Source organism: Littorina saxatilis, linkage group LG17 (genome assembly GCF_037325665.1).
Source record: "Littorina saxatilis isolate snail1 linkage group LG17, US_GU_Lsax_2.0, whole genome shotgun sequence".
Lineage (NCBI taxonomy): Eukaryota > Metazoa > Mollusca > Gastropoda > Littorinimorpha > Littorinidae > Littorina > Littorina saxatilis.
The window spans coordinates 59,127,885-59,146,896 of NC_090261.1; the positions used below are offsets into that span (position 1 = coordinate 59,127,885).

The following is a 19,012-nucleotide window of genomic DNA, read 5'->3' on the forward strand; positions in this document are numbered from 1 at the left end:
GTACATGCCACAAGTCTCCCCGATACGACTTTGTAACATTGATGTTAGAAATTATTGTGATGGTTTGCAAATGAACTTTTGGTCAGTGACGAATTAAAAAAAGAAGACTTTCTTTTTTATACCATGGAGGGAAGAAACTCGTCGATTGTGAAGAGATGTGTCTTGTTCAGTCTAATTTTTTTTTTTTTTTTTAATTTACCTATTCAATGCAACCCTATGTGGCTTTTCTTGTGTAATAGATTTTGCCTTGCCTTGTCTTGCCTTGCCTTGCCTTGCATTGCCTTGCCTTGCCTTCCCATGCCTTGCCTTTTCTTGTCTGGCCTTCGATTGCCTTGCCTTGCCTTCCTATGCCTTGCCTTTTCTTGTCTGGCCTTGCATTGCTTTGCCTTGCCTTGCCTTAGCTTACAAAATGTACAAAAAGGTCTAGCTTAAGCAGCAAGGGATACTAGCTGGCTCGCTGGTGCGCAACGCTCCACCAACAGGGCGGATCTTTATGGAACCTCTCTCATTCCTTGTCCCGAAATTGCGCTGTCTAGCAACCCTCCTCAGAGGCGACACAAAAGGAATATTTCACAATGATTCCAGATTCCGTGACAGCCATTGACCAAGGCAGAGGGCAATCCGCAAAGCCTCATGGGAAATCCCTGGACTGCCAGCGCCCCCTACATCCCAGCAAGACAAGGGGGATAAACCCGCGCTCTCCTTCTGATTTGCTCGCAAGCCGCCGACAGATGAAAATAAAACGAGCAGGAGGCTTAACTTCCCTCTCGTCGTCTTTCTCTCTCCCTCTTTCTGTCTGTCTGTCTGTCTGTCTGTCTCTCTCTCTCTCTCTCTCTCTCTCTCTCTCTCTCTCTCTCTCTCTCTCTCTCTCGCTCTCTCTCTCTCTCTCTCTCTTTCTCCTCCCCTCCCTTCCCATTGCAAGGGGCCGCGATGGCCTATAGCAATTAAATTTTCTTATTCTTATTCTTTCTCTCTCGTCTTTTTTTTTGGTTACTCGAATTAAACGACATTATGGATTTGAGGGGATTTCAAGAACATGATGGTTTGGGGATATAGCTTTTCGACAATTTTTTAGTCTGCGCCGGATCTGTTCGGGAATAAAGCTCGTCAAACATGAACATTTTCCGCTATCGTTACGATGTGCTCATGTGATGACACGCCTTGGAATGGGAATAAGGGAATCATACGTGTTATTACATGACTGTGTGGACATGACTCGTACAAGATGTGTTGTCAAGATATTGTTCTATGCTGTTTGTTTTTATACATGTCGTATGTTCTATTCCTAAAAAAAAAACAAGTCGCGTAAGGCGAAAATACAATATTTAGTCAAGTAGCTGTCGAACTCACAGAATGAAACTGAACGCAATGCCATTTTACTCGTAGCATCGTCAGGCCACCGCTCATGGCAAAGGCAGTGAAATTGACAAGAAGAGCGGGGTAGTAGTTGCGCTAAGAAGGATAGCACGCTTTTCTGTACCTCTCTTTGTTTTAACTTTCTGAGCGTGTTTTTAATCTAAACATATCATATCTATATGTTTTTGGAATCAGGAACCGACAAGGAATAAGATGAAAGTGTTTTGAAATTGATTTCGACAATTTACTTTTGATAATAATTTTTATATATTTAATTTTCAGAGCTTGTTTTTAATCCGAATATAACATATTTATATGTTTTTGGAATCAGAAAATGATGGAGAATAAGATAAACGTAAATTTGGATCGTTTTATAAATTTTTATTTTTTTTTACAATTTTCCGATTTTTAATGACCAAAGTCATTAATTAATTTTTAAGCCACCAAGCTGAAATGCAATACAAAACCCCGGGCTTCGTCGAAGATTACTTGACCAAAATTTGAACCAATTTGGTTGAAAAATGAGGGCGTGACAGTGCCGCCTCAACTTTCACGAAAAGCCGGATATGACGTCATCAAAGACATTTATCAAAAAAATGAAAAAACTTTCGGGGATTTCATACCCAGGAACTCTCATGTCAAATTTCATAAAGATCGGTCCAGTAGTTTAGTCTGAATCGCTCTACACACACACACACACACACACACACACACACACACGCACGCACACACGCACGCACATACACCACGACCCTCGTTTCGATTCCCCCTCGATGTTAAAATATTTAGTCAAAACTTGACTAAATATAAAAACACCACACAAGGCGATCACAATTCATTTTCAATCAATCCAGTCTTTTTCTCCCCCTCCTCTTCCTTCTCATCATCCTCCTCTGGCCTCTCTGGCGGGTTGTAGACGAGGGATGCAAACCCGTAACACGCCGCCCCACACAGTTTGAGCCCGATCCACCAGGCCATGATGTAGAGAGCCAGGTGCTGCTGATCGTACAGCCAGCACTGGCCACGTGACCCGCACGCGCTCTCCTGCCACACCACGCATGCGCTGTCCACGATGACTCCGAACAGGACTGGTCCTGGCGTCGTTCCTACGACACAGACACAGACACGCGCACGGACACACACACACATGCGCGCACAAATGCATGCATACATGTACACACCCGCTCGCGCGCGCGCAAGAACACACACGCACACACACATGCACGCACGCACGCACGCACGCACGCACGCACGCACATACAGACAGACAGACACAGACACACACACATACACACACACACACACACACTGAAATCAGTTTTTCGGGCAAAAAATCGTGATAATAGATTTACAGTATCAGAGATGCTATTATAATGAGTTCATGGAATGAGAAATAATCCAAATATTTACAAGAAATAGGCTCGTCAAAACGGCTGTTGAAACATTAAGGTAATAAATAAAACACAAGATTTACATTGTGGACATTAAATCACTGCATGACTTGCACAAGCTTCGGGTTGGCTGAATCAATAGATTTCCGTGTCAAAAGTGTATACTTATATCAAAATTATGGCAACCATGCTTCGATGAATATTGCACACTTCGATAAAAGGACAGTGCGATATATCTCTTCCGCATTATTCTTCTCCCAGAGTACATATAACTACAAGTAAACAAATGGTTGACATACTTACCAATTCCCCGAGCAGCTAGCAGTTGAAGGCCAACTGCTTGTGAACGCTGGTTAAATGGCACACACCTGAAACATCCTTTTCAGACAATTATTGAAGTGATGTAAAAAGTTTTTTTTTAAAAAGCAAACAAATCTGTTGATGAAACAAATAACAACCTTTGCCTGTAAATTCCGCATTTTCGCGAGCAGCCTCAACATTTTCAGATGAATTTATTTTGATGCTTGCTGTTGCGGTGAATAAGAGTACGTTTCACTAACGCAAACACAGCCACACACACGCACTGAAGCACGCGTGCACACACAGACGCACGCACGCACACACAGACGCACTCACGCACGTACACACACACACACACACACTCACACACACACACACACACACACACACACACACACTCACACACACACACACACACACACACTCACACACACACACACACACTCACACACACACACACACACACACACACACACACACACACACACACACACACCTCATGACGGCAGTGATGTTGGGAGACATGGTGGCAAAAGTGAAGACCATGATACAGAAGAAGAGGAAGCAGAACACGTACAGAAACACGCATGTCTCTACGCAACTTCCGCTCACAAGATCTATTTCCGCTTCCGGAATTGCACCAAATAGACTGTTTTGTGCAGTGAAGTTTCCCAGTGTGCACTGGCAGTTGAAATAAGTCTGTAAAAAAAAAAGAGTGTAGGCTATAGATCTGTGAAGTCATTTATACTGTAAATTAGCACATACTCAAAGGAAGAGTGCTTCATTTCCAAAATATTTTAAGAAAAGTAGGTTACGAAAAAACAGGTTTGGACAGCGGTCTTGTGACATATTTGCACCAATAATGTTGCTGTAATGGCAAAGACTGAAAATGTTATCTGTAATTATCACTGACAATTGCCGAAATCACCATTTTCTCAGCAAATCACGCTTTTCGTTGCAAGTTTTGGCAGCATCTAACCACAACTTATTACAACATAATGCAAGTATATCATAATCTGGGTTAGAAATTCATTTGGTGATAATGCAAGTATATCATAATCTGGATTAGAAATTCATTTGATGATAATGCAAATATATCATAATCTGGGTTAGAAATTCATTTGGTGATAATGCAAGTATATGATAATATCATAATCTGGGTTAGAAATTTGTTTTGTGATAATGCAAGAATATCATAATCTGGGTTAGAAATTCATATCTCGACACAGTCTATGATATCAACAGTAGTCGTCGAGTTTTTTCTGTTCATTTTGGATATGACTTCAAGCGCTAACTTGCAGCCAGATAATTTACCTTTGTTCCCTTCTTGTTTAAAACCGAAGCACAGCCAGCGTGACATGGCGAAAAAAAGACCGTGGATCCCCGGTAGCACACTGGTTCCATCCCCTGTGTGTCGCAGTTGCAGCCTGCGTTGCAGTCTGACGTCAGGTGGAGACTGACGTCACCGCTGCTGACATTACTGAAAAACAACACCACTGTACAAGTATCAAAACTTAACATGTTAATTTTGAAATTCAAATCAGGGATACAGCCGGATTTTTTAATTTTTTCTTTCAACGTGTAATACAAATCCAAACACTTTTTGAAAAAAAAAGATCCTGACGATTGGACGATAGAACTATCAAGATAAGTTTTGTGTGAATATTATTTTGTCTGTTCACTTAAAAGACCGTTGGGTCGAAATATCTGTGAATGTATTGTTTTGTCAATGACAAACGTTCCAACAACCTACCTTTCTTGTTTTTTGAACGTGTAATACATCTTACGCTGGAACCGTTTGTGCCGTCACAGAAATAACCCACTGAACGCCCTCAACGCAGGTTCTAAATAGTATTAGGCCTACAAGTAGCCTACTGGTATGCGCGATTTAAACAAGGAGAACTGAAGGATTGTCGAGAAACAGATTTTAATCTGCATCTGTAACGGATGACATCCCCGTCGGGAATCCGTAAATAACTAGAAACATTGAAACCGGTGTTTGTTGTTTACTAGGACAAAGCTATGTTTCACTTTTCGGACAATTGTGTGCGGCAGTTGCCCAAACAAACAATATATTATCGCTGCACACAAACCACCCGTTCCACATAAGGATACATCAGCCATATCTAAAGGCGCGGCAGATGTAGCTCTTTTTTTCGTGACGGTTTCGCTGGCAACACTAAATTAATCTCTGTGGCCTTCTACTATAGCAAGGCTTTATCTCTTGTTGGGCTTCAGGCCACCACTTGCTTCAAAAACCCCAGATGGCACAGAGACCGTAACCTTTCGATCGTGGAAGAGCGAGACGTCATGGATCTTAGGCCAAACAAAAATATATGTTGGATTAGGGTAACGTGACCAAAACAGATAGGGTCGGTAGGTCGGTTTAAAAAAAACCATTAATGGAGGTTACTTCCCTTAGTCTCGGTATGGTTTGCAAAATGTGCCAACATTTGGTGGGTTGTTTTAGAAATGAAAAAAAAGTGTTAGGGTTGGCGGGAAAAAATAGGGTCGGTCGGGTTACCCTAAACCAACATATATTTTGTATCTGGCCTTAACTTCATTTTGGGTTCTTCTGTCTGGGAGTCCGGACGGTGAAGGTAGTGTGGGAAGAAGATGAGCAACGCCATTTAGCCAAAAGAAAAGTTGAGATCTCTGACATCTCGTTCTTCTACGATCGAAGGGTTACGGTCTTTGTGACATCTGAGATTGCTTAAATACACATTAATTTGCAAATAACCCCTTAGCTGTTGTGCGGGTTATACAATCCTAAGGTCGGTAGGTCGTCTTTTTTTTCAATTTTTAATTTTTATTTTCAGTCTCGGTATGGTTCGCAAAATGTGCCAGAGGCATGGCGATCTTAACTAGTAGTTAAGATCGCCATGGCCAGAGGTTGTTTTTGTTTTGTTTTGTTTTTATATAAATGAAAAAAAGTTTTAGGGTCGACGGGGGAAAATAGGGTCGGTCGGGTTACCTTAAACCAACATATATTTTTGTTTGGCCTTACCTGTTAAGCGGGTAGACCCTGTCCACCCCAGCCATGGGCTTACGGCTACAGTGGGCGAAGAAGGCGGGAGAGGACAGAAGGCTGAGCAAGGTGAAGGTCATACACATCCTCATGATGCCCCGCACGGACAGTGACCATCGCTTGACGATCCAGCCCCCCAGCAACATCCCCCCGCCTGCTCCCGGTACTGTGATGCCGCCTGTACAGCAAAGTAGCATCGTTAATGACGATCCAGCCCCCCAGCAACATCCTCCCGCCTGCCCTGGGTACTGTGATGCCGCCTGCACAGCAAAGTAGCATCGTTTAATGACGATCCAGACCCTCAGCAACATCCCCCCGCCTGCCCCCGGTACTGTGATGCCGCCTGCACAGCAAAGTAGCATCGTTAATGACGATCCAGCCCCCCAGCAACATCCCCCCGCCTGCCCCCGGTACTGTGATGCCGCCTGCACAGCAAAGTAGCATCGTTAATGACGATCCAGCCCCTCAGCAACATCCCCCCGCCTGCCCCCGGTACTGTGATGCCGCCTGCACAGCAAAGTAGCATCGTTAATGACGATCCAGCCCCCCAGCAACATCCCCCGCCTGCCCCCGGTACTGTGATGCCGCCTGCACAGCAAAGTAGCATCGTTAATGACGATCCAGCCCCTCAGCAACATCCCCCCCACCTGCCCTGGGTACTGTGATGCCGCCTGCACAGCAAAGTAGCATCGTTAATGACGATCCAGCACTCCAGTAACATCCCCCCCCCCCCCCCCCCCCCGTCTGCCCTGGGTACTGTGATGCTGCCTGTACAGCAAAGTAGTATCGTTAATGACGATCCAGCAACATCCCCCCGCCTGCCCGGGGTACTATGATGCCGTTAGACGATTTCAAGGACTACCATTTGTTGTGTCAGGTGAGTGGCAGCTAGGTCATAAGAGTTTGACTGATAGACAAGGGGCCAGTTTGATTGATTCTCGATGGTCCCACTGACAATCAGACCACCGCTTCGTCACCCGACGTCCGTTGTCCGAACGCGGTGCTGGGGTAGGGCGGCACTGTAATAGGGCAACTCCTCGTGCGAAGAGGCACAGTCGACCGATTGAAATCTTTGTTCATGAATGTCGACTCCCTCCCCTTCTAAGACCTGGATTTCATTGGAGGTCATAAAAGGGGGGTTCTGAGTTGACTAGTAATTTTGCGCCTCGATATTTTATTGATGTTCTTACGTTTTATGTTGTAGCCTATATTGTAATGCTGTGATACACCACACCTGAGTTTCTCGTTGAGATTTTTAAAAAAAAAAGTGTTCTATGTCTATGTTTATGTCTATATAATTATTTACTGCATTTCACCCGTTCAACTGCAGTAGTCCGACTGTGTTGCTAGCCCTATGAAACCTGCTCCAGACATGAGGGGTTGGCTCCGTACCCATGATGGTGCCTGCCGTGGGAAGGTCCACCCCGAAGAACTGCTGTAGTAGTTTGGCTCCGAAGGTGGCCGTGCCTTCGATGAGGAGGTAGTCCAATGCCGCCGACAGACACAGGAGAACGAAGGCTGGGTTTCTGACCTGACCACCATTAACGGGAAAAACGATCACCAAGAAAATGAGAAATAGAAAACATCACAGAAGCGCGCACGCAAGCACGCACGCAAACACTGCACGCATGCACTGCACACACGCACGCACACACACACGCACACACACACGCACGCACACACACACACGCACGCACGCACACACACACTCACACACATACATACACACGCACACACACACACACACATACACGCACACACAACTGTTAAAGAGAATTCCTTCCCCATGTAAAGCACCGTGTAAAGCACCATGTAAAGCACCATGTAAAGCACCACTCAGTGGTGCTTTACATGGTGCTTTACATGGTGCTTTTGACTGACAGTTCTGTCCAAGTGTTTGCATTGGATAAGAGCATTATTTTGCTTTGAACACATCCCAACAAATAACAACAAGACCACTCTCGGTGCAAACCAGCAATTTTCGGATGAATTAATTCAACAAATAGACCCAGGAGTCTGCTACAATATCAATTTGGAATTCAAGACACTGCTAGACACACTGTTGAATGAATATTGCTTTTCGGTTATTTACCTTTCAGAGCCTTCAATGTCACTTCCACCATTCTCTCACGTCTTGACTATTGTAACTCTCTCTTGGCGGGTCTTCCCTCTTCTTCTATCTCTCGTCTCCAACGCATTCAAAATAGCTCTGCCCGTCTTGTCTTACGAAAGAAAAAGAGAGACCATATCACCCACCTCCTAAATCAGCTCCACTGGTTGCCCGTTCCTGCCCGTATCACATACAAAATCAACACTCTCACCTACAAATGCCTCCATGGTCTCGCCCCTGCCTATCTCTCCGACTCTCTCTCTCTCTCTATGTCCCTTCACGAGCACTCAGATCATCTGCCGACTCCCTCAAGCTCAACATCCCCCACACCAAACTCAAAACAGCAGGTCAACGCTCATTTTCTTTCCAAGCACCTAGCCAATGGAACACACTACCTCTCCCCCTCCGTCAACAACAGTCCCTCGAATCATTCAAATCTGCACTCAAGACATTCCTTTTTTCCACATAATCCATGCATTCTACACTGCCCACCCCATCCCACCCTGAATAACTGTACATATTTTACTGGTTGATGGTGTGTGTGTGTTGGTGACTTTAAGTCTCCGTGTGTGTGAATGAGTGTATGTGCGCCTTGAGTCGCCTGTTGGTGAGATATGTGCGCGTTATAAATATTCGTATTATTATTATTATTATTATTATTATTATTATTATTATTATTATTATTTAAGTTATTGAGACATCCCAGTGCACTAAGGGATTTATAGAGCAAATCGAGAAAATTCATTATTGAACGAAGCGCATAGCGCTGAGTTCAATAATTATTTTCGAGATTTGCTCTATAAATCCCTTAGTGCACTGGGATTGTTTCAATAACGATATTGTCAGTACCGCCATAGAAAAAAGAAGATTCCTAACGCACATTTTGCAATGCGCATTTGAATAGGCATAACTGTGTGGTCAGGTCGTGCACAGTAAAGATCTACTTTTGTGTGGGGTGTCTCAAGTGTGTCGTGCTTTCGTCACACGCATTTTAATTTCTGTTGGTAAATTCCAGTGTAGCGTTAATCTGAACAGTGATGATCTTTCAGAGAGACCTCATTTGAACTCGGAGAAAGGCTCTTCATTATTTGCGATTCGAAACCTCCAGTCGAGCTTCGACGGATTGACTATGCGGAGTGACTCCCCTTGAATTGACTCAAAGCGGGACTCGACGGTTCGCACATTTTCAAAACAAATGTGGCATATTTCTCGTGTTCTATGATTTATCTTCACTCATCGGGGAGTCTGATACTAAATATGAACGGTAAGAATGCTCTGAACCCTACACGTATTATATCCCCATCGTTTTTTCGTTCACATTTGCCCAACATGTTAATTTGCTGAGCGGGGTTAATGTCGTCTGCTAGGCTACCTGCCAACCTGGGCAATGGAACGACTGCAGTCTGCACTGAGTCTGTACGCATAAAGCAGGCTGCTAATAAATCTTATATATGGTAAGAACGTTCTGAACCTTACACGTTTTCGATTACGATTGTTCTTGCTTTGAAATAATAATTCTGAAACCATTCATTTACTGAACTGATGAAGTCGTATTTCTGTGTTGTCTGCTACAGAGTCGATCGAGTCAGTCTTCCAAACTGGTCTTGCTGGTACGTTATCGGAATAACACTTGTGTTTTCTGTTAGCCGCTGGGAATTGCATACTAACTCATCATTTGGTAATGTGGATGATAAGCTACATGCCACTAACACGGCATATGAGAAGAATCTATGCAAGTCGGCGAAAATTAGATGAAACACAGCGGCTTCCATTTTTTTAGATCACTGGCACTGGCACAGGCACATGCAATCTGTCAGAAAAAAAACCCACTTCTGCTTTAATTGAGAAGCAGGGAATTTATGGTCATTTGGTATTGTGGAGAATATAAGCTACATGTCATTAATTAATTCTGAGGATGAGAGCACAGTCTTGCTTAGGCAAAGGGCGCAAGAATACGCTCTGTGGAAAAGTTAGCGCACTCCAAGAGTGCGCTAACAGTTTTAGCGCATCGCCATTAGCCAATCAACTGGTTCACATCAGTCATGTGACACCAGTACTTACTGACAATTATTATTATTATCGTGTTTTACGGTGTTGACTGAAAGGCCCGGCGCTCACATAATTATGTTACTTCAGCAGGACAGACGACGCACTGCAGCTTATCCCATCCCGCTACACGTTGCGTGAAGGGAAAACAGGCCAAGTACTCGTCACAATCCCTATCGCAGCATCAATAACATGCAGTGCGTCGTCTGTGCCGCTGAAACTGCTCAGGTATATTCTGCCCTTAACATTGTTGTTGAACCGCATTGCACTGCTTTGTTAAACACAGGAGTGTGTGCCGGTCGATTGTACCCTGCTCCTTTGGCCTTACTGTAGTTTATATATCTTTAGTACAGGACTAGGGTGTTTCAATCGACCAGCACATTGATACAAGCTCCTGTGTTGCAGACCTACTCACCAGAACAGCTACCGATTTCGGTACCCTGCTCCTTTTGAGCTTACTTTAGTTTGTATATCCTTATTAAAGTAAGGCCAAAGGACCATGGTACGTCAAGAGACCAGCACATTGATACAAGCTCATGTGTTGCAGACTTACTCACCAGAACGCCTACCGATTTGGGGAAGTCTCTGATACTGTTGGCTTGGTATTTGTGTTTTAGCTCTTCCTTTCTGCTGTTGGCTGTGTTGTCGTGAACTTCGGATACTCTTGAAGTTTGCAGAGCGTTGAACCCTGTCAGAAAAGTTGGTGTTAAAACATAAGAAGAAGAAAAAAAATGCTTCTGTGACGTTTTGTGTGTGCAAGTCGCAGACTATGCATACAGTTATTAAAGAGGTGGGGGGGGGGCACGTTTGTACACGTACAAACCCACTCATGCCCCTTAATAGTGAACGTGGGAGTTGCAGTCCCTGAACGTAGAAAAGAAGAAACTTGTCAGAACTGCAGGAGCTTTTAACAATGGAGGGAGGAGATATGGCCAAGCTCCACCACCCTTGTCCTCAAACCGCTCGGGCACGTGGAGGAATGACATAATTACCATTGACTTCATCTTCAGATCAGGACTGAGGGGTACAAAGCGAAAGTGGGTGGCACCCGACTGGTTGGGAGTCAGCTGCGGAATTTGATTGGTTCTTCTTCTTCTTCGTTCATGGGCTTAGACTCCCACGTTCACTCATGTTTTTAGCACGAGTGGATGTGTACGTGTATGGCCGTTTTTACACCGCCATTTAGGCAGCATACGCCGATTTCGGGGGAGGCATGATGGGTATTTTCGTGTTTCTATAACTCACCGAACTCTGACGTGGATTACAGGATCTTTTCCGTGCGCACTTGGTCTTGTGCTTGCGTGTACACACGAAGGGGGTTAAGTCACTAGCAGGTCTGCACATAAGTTGACCTGGGAGATCGGAAAAATCTCCACTCTTAACCCACCAGGCGGCAGCGACCGGGATTCGAACTCACGACCTCCCGATTAGGAGGCCGATGTCTTACCACCACGCCACTGCGCCCGTTATTTGATTGGTTAAAGCAGATATTTTTGTGATTTCAACAATCAGACTCGGCGGCTGGCTCCCACCAAGTTGGGTGTCACCCATTTTTGCTTTGTGCACCACAGCCCTGATGTCTAACAGTAGCAAGCGAACAAGGAAACGAAGAAGAACAAGTCGCGCGAAGCGATATAAAAACATTTAGTCAAGCTGTCGGCATCAAAGTAACAGATAAACATCCAAAAAAGTCATCGCATTTTTAGAGTAAACATGACAGTAATATATATATTTTTTAATTCAGGAGAAATTGAGCAATACGATGCAATCATTTTTAAATCTGTTAGTAAAAATTAGATTTAATGAAAGCTTTAATGAGCAAACTAATTAACTAATTTTTACGCTGCCAAGCTGAAATTCAATACCATAGTCCGGACGTTATCAAACATTTGTTGACCAAAATTTCACTCATTTTAATTGAAAAATGAGGGCGTAACAGTGCTTCCTCAACTTTCACAAAATGCCGGATATGACGTAATCAAAGACAATTATCGAACAAATGAAAACAGCGTCTGAGGATATCATACCCAGGAACTCTCATGTAAAATTTCAAGAAGATCGGTCCAGTAGTTTTCTCTGAATCGCTCTACACACACACACACACACACACACACACACACACACACACATGCACACACACACACACACACACACACACCACCACCACCACCACCATCACCACCACCACCACCACCCTCGTATCGATTCCCCGTCTATGTTAAGACATTTAGTAAAAAACAGTGCAAAGCGGAGGTTGTGATCCACATCAGATTCAGTACCGTCAAACCCTCGGGACAGACACAAATATAATTTATGTGGAGAAAGGCGATACAAAATGGTGGCATATCAAAAGTAAAGCTTCGTTTCATCCACGATCCGAATCGGGTTTAGTAGCGATCCGAATCGGATTTAGTAGGGAAGACCCATAAGGCAATGCTCACTTCCGCCCTCAACTTTAGACAACAAACACAACGCCTTGACTCAGCTTTCATCATTATTGGTTTTCCTGCGTCTTCATCGCCGGTTTTACAAAAAGAGGTCATTATGGGCAGGTGGTCTTTGTGTATACGACAATTGTAAGAGGACAAATTGTCGGGGATTTTATGGGATGGTAGTATTGGGCAGGTGGACGTTATCAACAGGTGGTCACCGGTGCAGGTTCGACTGTATGAAGTGATGAACTTGCCTGGCATGTGCCTGGGGTAGCCCATGATGGGAATGCCAATGACCATGAAGGCTGCCAGACTGACCAGAACACCTATCCACCATGCACCAACCCATTGAGGGTCGGAGGCGGTTAGCAACACGCTGGAAACACACACACACACACACACACACACACACACACACACACACACACACACACACACACACACACACACACATTAATAAAAGACAAAAGGTTCTATGATATATTCAGCATTTTAAACTTAAATAAGTAGAGTATAATATGTTGTATAACAAGTTGTGTTGCTTTGTGTGGCTGTGTGTACTGATACATATACACTTTTTTTCTGATAAGGTTATACATTTGTCTGATGCCTTATGTTTTCTGCCAAGCTATTATCTTTGATGTAGCTGAATTATTTGACGAAGCTGAAACTGGTATTTTACGACTTACAGCTTAGGATTTCATAACCAAAGCTCATTTCGTCTAGATCTATAATTATATTCTGTGACGGAGCAGCAGTTAAGTCCCATTGTACTGTTTTGTTTTTAAACTAAAACATTATTGGTATGTCTGTGTTTTCTCTCTCTCTCTCTCTCTCTCTCTCTCTCTCTCTCTCTCTCTCTCTCTCTCTCTCTCTCTCCCTCTCTCTCTCTCTCTCTACGCCCCTCACTCTCTCTACGTCTCTCTCTCTCTCTCTCTCTCTCTTCTTAGGCTTTGCCTAAAACCTTTATCCTTTTGTAATAAAGCAGAATAGGCTTTGCCTAAAACCTTTATCCTTTTGTAATAAAGTTCTGAGTCTGAGTCTGAGTCTCTCTCTCTCTCTCTCTCTCTCTCTACGTCTCTCTCTCTTTGTCTCTACGTCTCTCTCTCTCTCTACGTCTCTCTCTCTCTCTCTCTACGTCTCTCTCTCTCTCTCTACGTTTCTCTCTCTCTCACTCTCTCTCTCTCTGTCTCTCTCTCTCTTTCTCTCTCTGTGTGTCTCTCTGTGTCTCTCTGTGTCTCTCTGTCTCTCTGCCTGGTGCAGGAAGGAGGCACGCCGTATGTGCTCCGGCTTTTCAAACATCTGCTTTGCGCTTCAGTTGTGTTTTCGTGTTCAAAAGTATACGAGAGTGACCATAAGGAGTTGCTTAATCGACAGGGCGTAGTCTTGTGCCTTGTTTGTGAGGATTTCATTAATTATCTTCATCACGATGTGTATTCTCTTTGTGTGATGCCCGATCGGACCGGGTGATGTGACGTAATGCAGCATCGTGACGTTGGCTCGCCACGCGTGTAGTGGAGCTTATCTGAGAGTACTGTCTGTGCAGCTTTCCTCGGGTCTAGACAAGTCTGCCCAGTGTGTGTGTCAGCATGATGCAACTGACGTGTGGTGTGCTCGGTTGTCGGCCAGCCTAGCGCTGGCTGTACAATCGTTCTTACTTCCTTCGGAGGGGATTTTTCGTGCTCAGTGTCGTCATGCTCCAGTGATCACCTCCCCAGCTGTGGCATGATTGCTAATCTGTGTGTTATGATCTAAATGGAACGCCAAGCCAGATGTGTAGACTTGTGTAATATCTTGTCATGGAGCTCGCTGGCCCGATCTACGCCGGTCAGTGCTTGCTCTGTGTAAACATGACTCAAGACCTTCCCATTGTGCTAGTGCTCGGTCCGCGGTGCTCGAGTGCATCTCTGTGACGCAATATGATGCGTGTCTGACTAGCAGCCGTCGCGCGAGCGTATCGGCGGCTGTTTTCGAGGTGTCTAAAGTTGTGTTCCAAGTTGATATTTGTGTTTAAAAAAAATGTCAGTTGTCACCAGAACAATGGCTCTTGCCTTTAAACAGAAAAAAACTGACAACAACAAAACACAAATGAAGACTAAAGAATGTATAAAGGACACCATGGACCCTAACCAGAAGACCTTTGCCACTACTACTGATAGAATAAAGCTTTGGAGATTTGTTCTCAGACAGAGATACTTTATTTATGCCCAGAACCAGTTCCACGATGTGTCTGTCACGTGGCATGACTATGACAGAGAAAAGGGAAGACTGATTGATGTCTCTCATGACAAAGACCCCACCATCAGACAGACAACAGTCCAAGTCTTTAGAGAAACACAAACGAACTGGAGTGAACAAGCACAAGTGCAGAAACTCATTACTTTTCACCTGTACAACTCCTCCAAATCCCCGCCCAAAGTCCTAGTGCAGGGACTACAAACCAGTGCGTGGGCTTCTGCGGAGTTTGAAACTGTGCGTGCCCTGGTTCACAGTCTGGACGTACGGCAGGCCGACACTGACACAGCCCTCACCGAATGTGAGAAGCTTCCGCTGTCTCTACCTGATGCCACGGGCAAAAGTGTGCCTGAAACACCAACAACACCGGTACGACAGACAGCTGAGAGGTCTGTCATTTTGACAGGCGGTGAGCAGTACGAGGTCTCCCTCTCCCACTTGCACTCTCCCAGGCTGGTGCCACGCCGTGGAGAGTTGGGCGCTGCACCCTCTGCAGCAGACAACAGTGCGGCCACACCCTCCGAGACGGTCAACACAACGGCGGGAGATGTGTCCGACACAACCTCCGAGACGGTCAACACTTCGGCGGGAGATGTGTCCGACACAACCTCCGAGACGGTCAACACTACGGCGGGAGAGGTGTCCGACACAACCTCCGAGACGGTCAACACCACGACGGGAGATGTGTCCGACACAACCTCCGAGGCGGTCAACACTTCGGCGGGAGATGTGTCCGACACAACCTCCGAGACGGTCAACACTACGACGGGAGATGTGTCCGACACAACCTCCGAGACGGTCAACACAACGACGGGAGATGTGTCCGACACAACCTCCGAGACGGTCAACACTACAGCGGGAGATGTGTCCGACACAACCTCCGAGACGGCCAACACTACGGCGGGAGATGTGTCCGACACAACCTCCAAGACGGTCAACACAACGGCGGGAGATGTGTCCGACACAACTTCCGAGACAGTCAACACAACGACCGAAGATGTGTCCGACACAACCTCCAAGACGGTCAACACAACGGCGGCTTGGATTACGACCGCACAGTTTGATGCGGTCCTGTCCGACATCATGTCCTCTGTTGGGGCCAGCTTCGCTGCCCTACAGGCTGAGAACAGGGCCCTACACTGCAGAATTCTAGCGCTCGAAGGTCAAATTTCCCCTCCTGGCCCCCTCTTGCAGAAATGCCAGAGCCCACTTGTTCCGAACAAAAAACCCTCCCCTACCTCCCCTAACCCCCGGCCCTCGCAACCTGGAATTATGGCCCCAGACCCACATTCCCCTTCTGTCAAGTCCCCGCCCCCCTCTGCCAATCCAGTGGAAGTTATCAACTGTGTGAAGTCCCCTTCGGATCCAGCGCCTGGGTCTGAATACACCTCTCCCGGCTCTCACCCCTCCTCTTCCAAGTGCACCCCCCCTACCCAACATGACATGTCGGCTCGGCACAAGGCGACCGACTTGTCACCCACTCCAAAACATCAGAAGAATGCCGCCACGTCCCCCCAGTCAGCCAAGCGCAAAGACAGTAGTGACACCGCTAAGACCCCCGCCGACCACCTAAATAAACAATCGGTGGACAGCAAGGTGTCCATGCTCCTGATCGGGGACAGTGTCCTTAAACAAATGGACATTAGGAAGATGACGCCCCGCGGGGAAACGATGCACAAAATCTGTGTCCCTGGGATGACCTGTCAGGACTTAATCAATTGGCTGCAGGTTCAAAAACCAAACCCCAAAGTAAATCTTGCAATCATTCATGTAGGAGTGAATTCAGTCCAGAGAGGCTCTGTGTCTGAAGACACGTGGTTTACACTGGTCGGGTTGTTTCGTCGGGCCTTTCCTCGGGCATCACTCCGAGCGTCCAGTATTCTCCCTTCGTGCAAGGGCACCCGCGCGTTTGACAGCAAAATTTTACATTCAAACCATTCTCTCCGTTCAGTGTGTGAGAGGACTGGGGTGTTGTTCATTAACAACTCTCAGACCTTTCACACACAGAATGGTTCGCCGCGACAGGCGCTCTACCGCGACCACAAGCATCCAAGCCTTCGCGGCACAATTAGTCTGGCCTGGAATTTTAGATTTTCAGGTCAACAAAACGAACCCAGGCCGGGGGACAACACACAAACCGCACAGTCATTCGACCCGAAATCTCGCGGACACCCGGTCAAAGCTTCGGCCAATCAGTCAAACACCTCGTCTCGCTCTTATTCGGACATGGCATCACACGGTACGCATTCACACCTACATAATTCAACCAATCAGTGCGATGCTCCCGATGAAAGGCCTGTCAAAACAAACGTGTCCATGACCAGTGGTAGTGAGGCCCCGCCCCCTCCACCCCGCCTCGCGCATAGCGCCCACCCCGCTCTGCAAACTGTTGAGCACGTGACTGTCCCCTCTTCCACTGACAATCCAGCTGCTGCCCTAAAGCTCATAGCGCGACTTCTTTCTCAACTTTTGTAATTTTCCCACTGTGTATTCGGATTGTCAGTAACTTTTGTATCTACGGAATTCGAGTTGATATTCATCATAGCATCGTTGTGTGTCAACCGCATTGTTTCTTGGTTAATTAATGTTTCATTTCCAATCGCTTTGTTCAACAATTTTATTTCCAGCGTTTTGTGTGTTCTTACATTGTTCCCTGGAAGTTGAATTGAGCACTGTTTGCTACTAAATAGTATTCATCTTTTTAACATTTTTGTTTCCTTTCACACAATTTTTGTTGTTTGCTTAATTATTTTGTTTCATTTGTGTTGTTGCTTTGCATACTTTTAACGTGATGACAAAGTTATATGACCACAATCGTTGGCCTGTGACTGAAGGCCTTCGTATAGGACACCTTAATATCAATCATATTGTAAACAAAATGTCTGATGTTTCCCAGGTTGTTCAGAACAGTGAGTCTTATGGCAGGGGGTTTCATATTTTTGGATTCTCAGAATCTAGACTTAACTCCTGCATAGACGATAAAGAAATTTTTATCAACGGTTTTCAAACTATACGAAGGGACCCAAAAAATCCTAAAGAAACGGGCCTTTTAGTTTATATAAATGAACATATAACATTCAAGCGCTTACCTCAGTTTGAAAATTTTGGTGTGGAGTGCATATGGACAGAGGTGAAGTTAAAGCATGCATCTCCTATTTTGATTGGATTTCTCTATCGGAATCCAGCTGAACCAGCGAACTGGGTTGACAAGTTTGTAACCATGATGGATTTAGTTTGGTTAGAATCAAAAGAGATTCTTCTCATGGGGGACTTTAACATTGACATGACGAAATCTAATAAATCTTGGAAAGATATTACTACTGTATTTAATATGTCCCAACTGATCAATACGCCAACGCGAGTCACGCCCTCATCCAGTACCATCATTGATCACTTATACTCTACCGACTCAAAACATGTAATAGAAACCTGTGTACCTGTCATAGGCATAAGCGACCATTTCCCTATTTGCTGTACATGGTCAAAAAAAGGTGTGAAAATTCCTAAGCTTGGTCATACTGTCCTCACGTACAGGTCATTTGCTAAGTTTAATGAAGTACTTTTTCTTGAAGACATGCGTTCTGCACCGTTTAGTGAGATATATAACAAGACCAATCCTGATGACGCTTTAAAAACATGGTATTCTACATTTCGCGAAGTTTTAGATAAACATGCACCTAAAAGGTCAAGAAGAATTAAGTATTCATATCGGCCAGGGTGGATCACTCCTGAAATTATAGAAGCCCAACATTACCGAGATTATCTATGCCGGATCGACCGCCAATCTGAAGAGTACAAAACACAGAAAGCAAAATGTCAGTATATGACTCGACAGTCAAAAAAGCAGTTCTTCGAAGACATTCTTAAGAAAGGCAAGAGTTCCAAGGAAACATGGAAAGCCATTAATCTTTTAACTAATAAATGTGTAAAGACCACATCATGGAACGAAAACGATATTTCGCCAGATGAAATTAATAATCACTTCTGTTCAGTTGCAAGTAAAGTAATAAAAACTGACAAATCCGATGAAAACAATTTACACATTTTGCGCAAGTACTGTGACACCAAAATTAAATACGAGGCACAAGTTATACCTTTTTTGTCAGTCTCCAAA

The 19,012-nt window shown here is 45.0% G+C and overlaps 1 protein-coding gene across 1 annotated transcript in view; it reads right to left on the bottom strand.

The window, feature by feature from the left end:
* Window positions 1-2,215: 2,215 nt before the first annotated feature.
* Window positions 2,216-19,012, bottom strand: part of LOC138951856 (solute carrier organic anion transporter family member 4A1-like) — a gene marked incomplete at its 3' end in the record, with an annotated part of 33,163 nt that continues 16,366 nt past the window's right edge. The window contains 8 exon segments of the mRNA XM_070323416.1: window positions 2,216-2,462; window positions 3,051-3,115; window positions 3,544-3,746; window positions 4,362-4,527; window positions 6,055-6,253; window positions 7,468-7,606; window positions 10,789-10,919; window positions 12,918-13,039. Coding sequence (XP_070179517.1) covers window positions 2,216-2,462; window positions 3,051-3,115; window positions 3,544-3,746; window positions 4,362-4,527; window positions 6,055-6,253; window positions 7,468-7,606; window positions 10,789-10,919; window positions 12,918-13,039 — 1,272 coding nt within the window.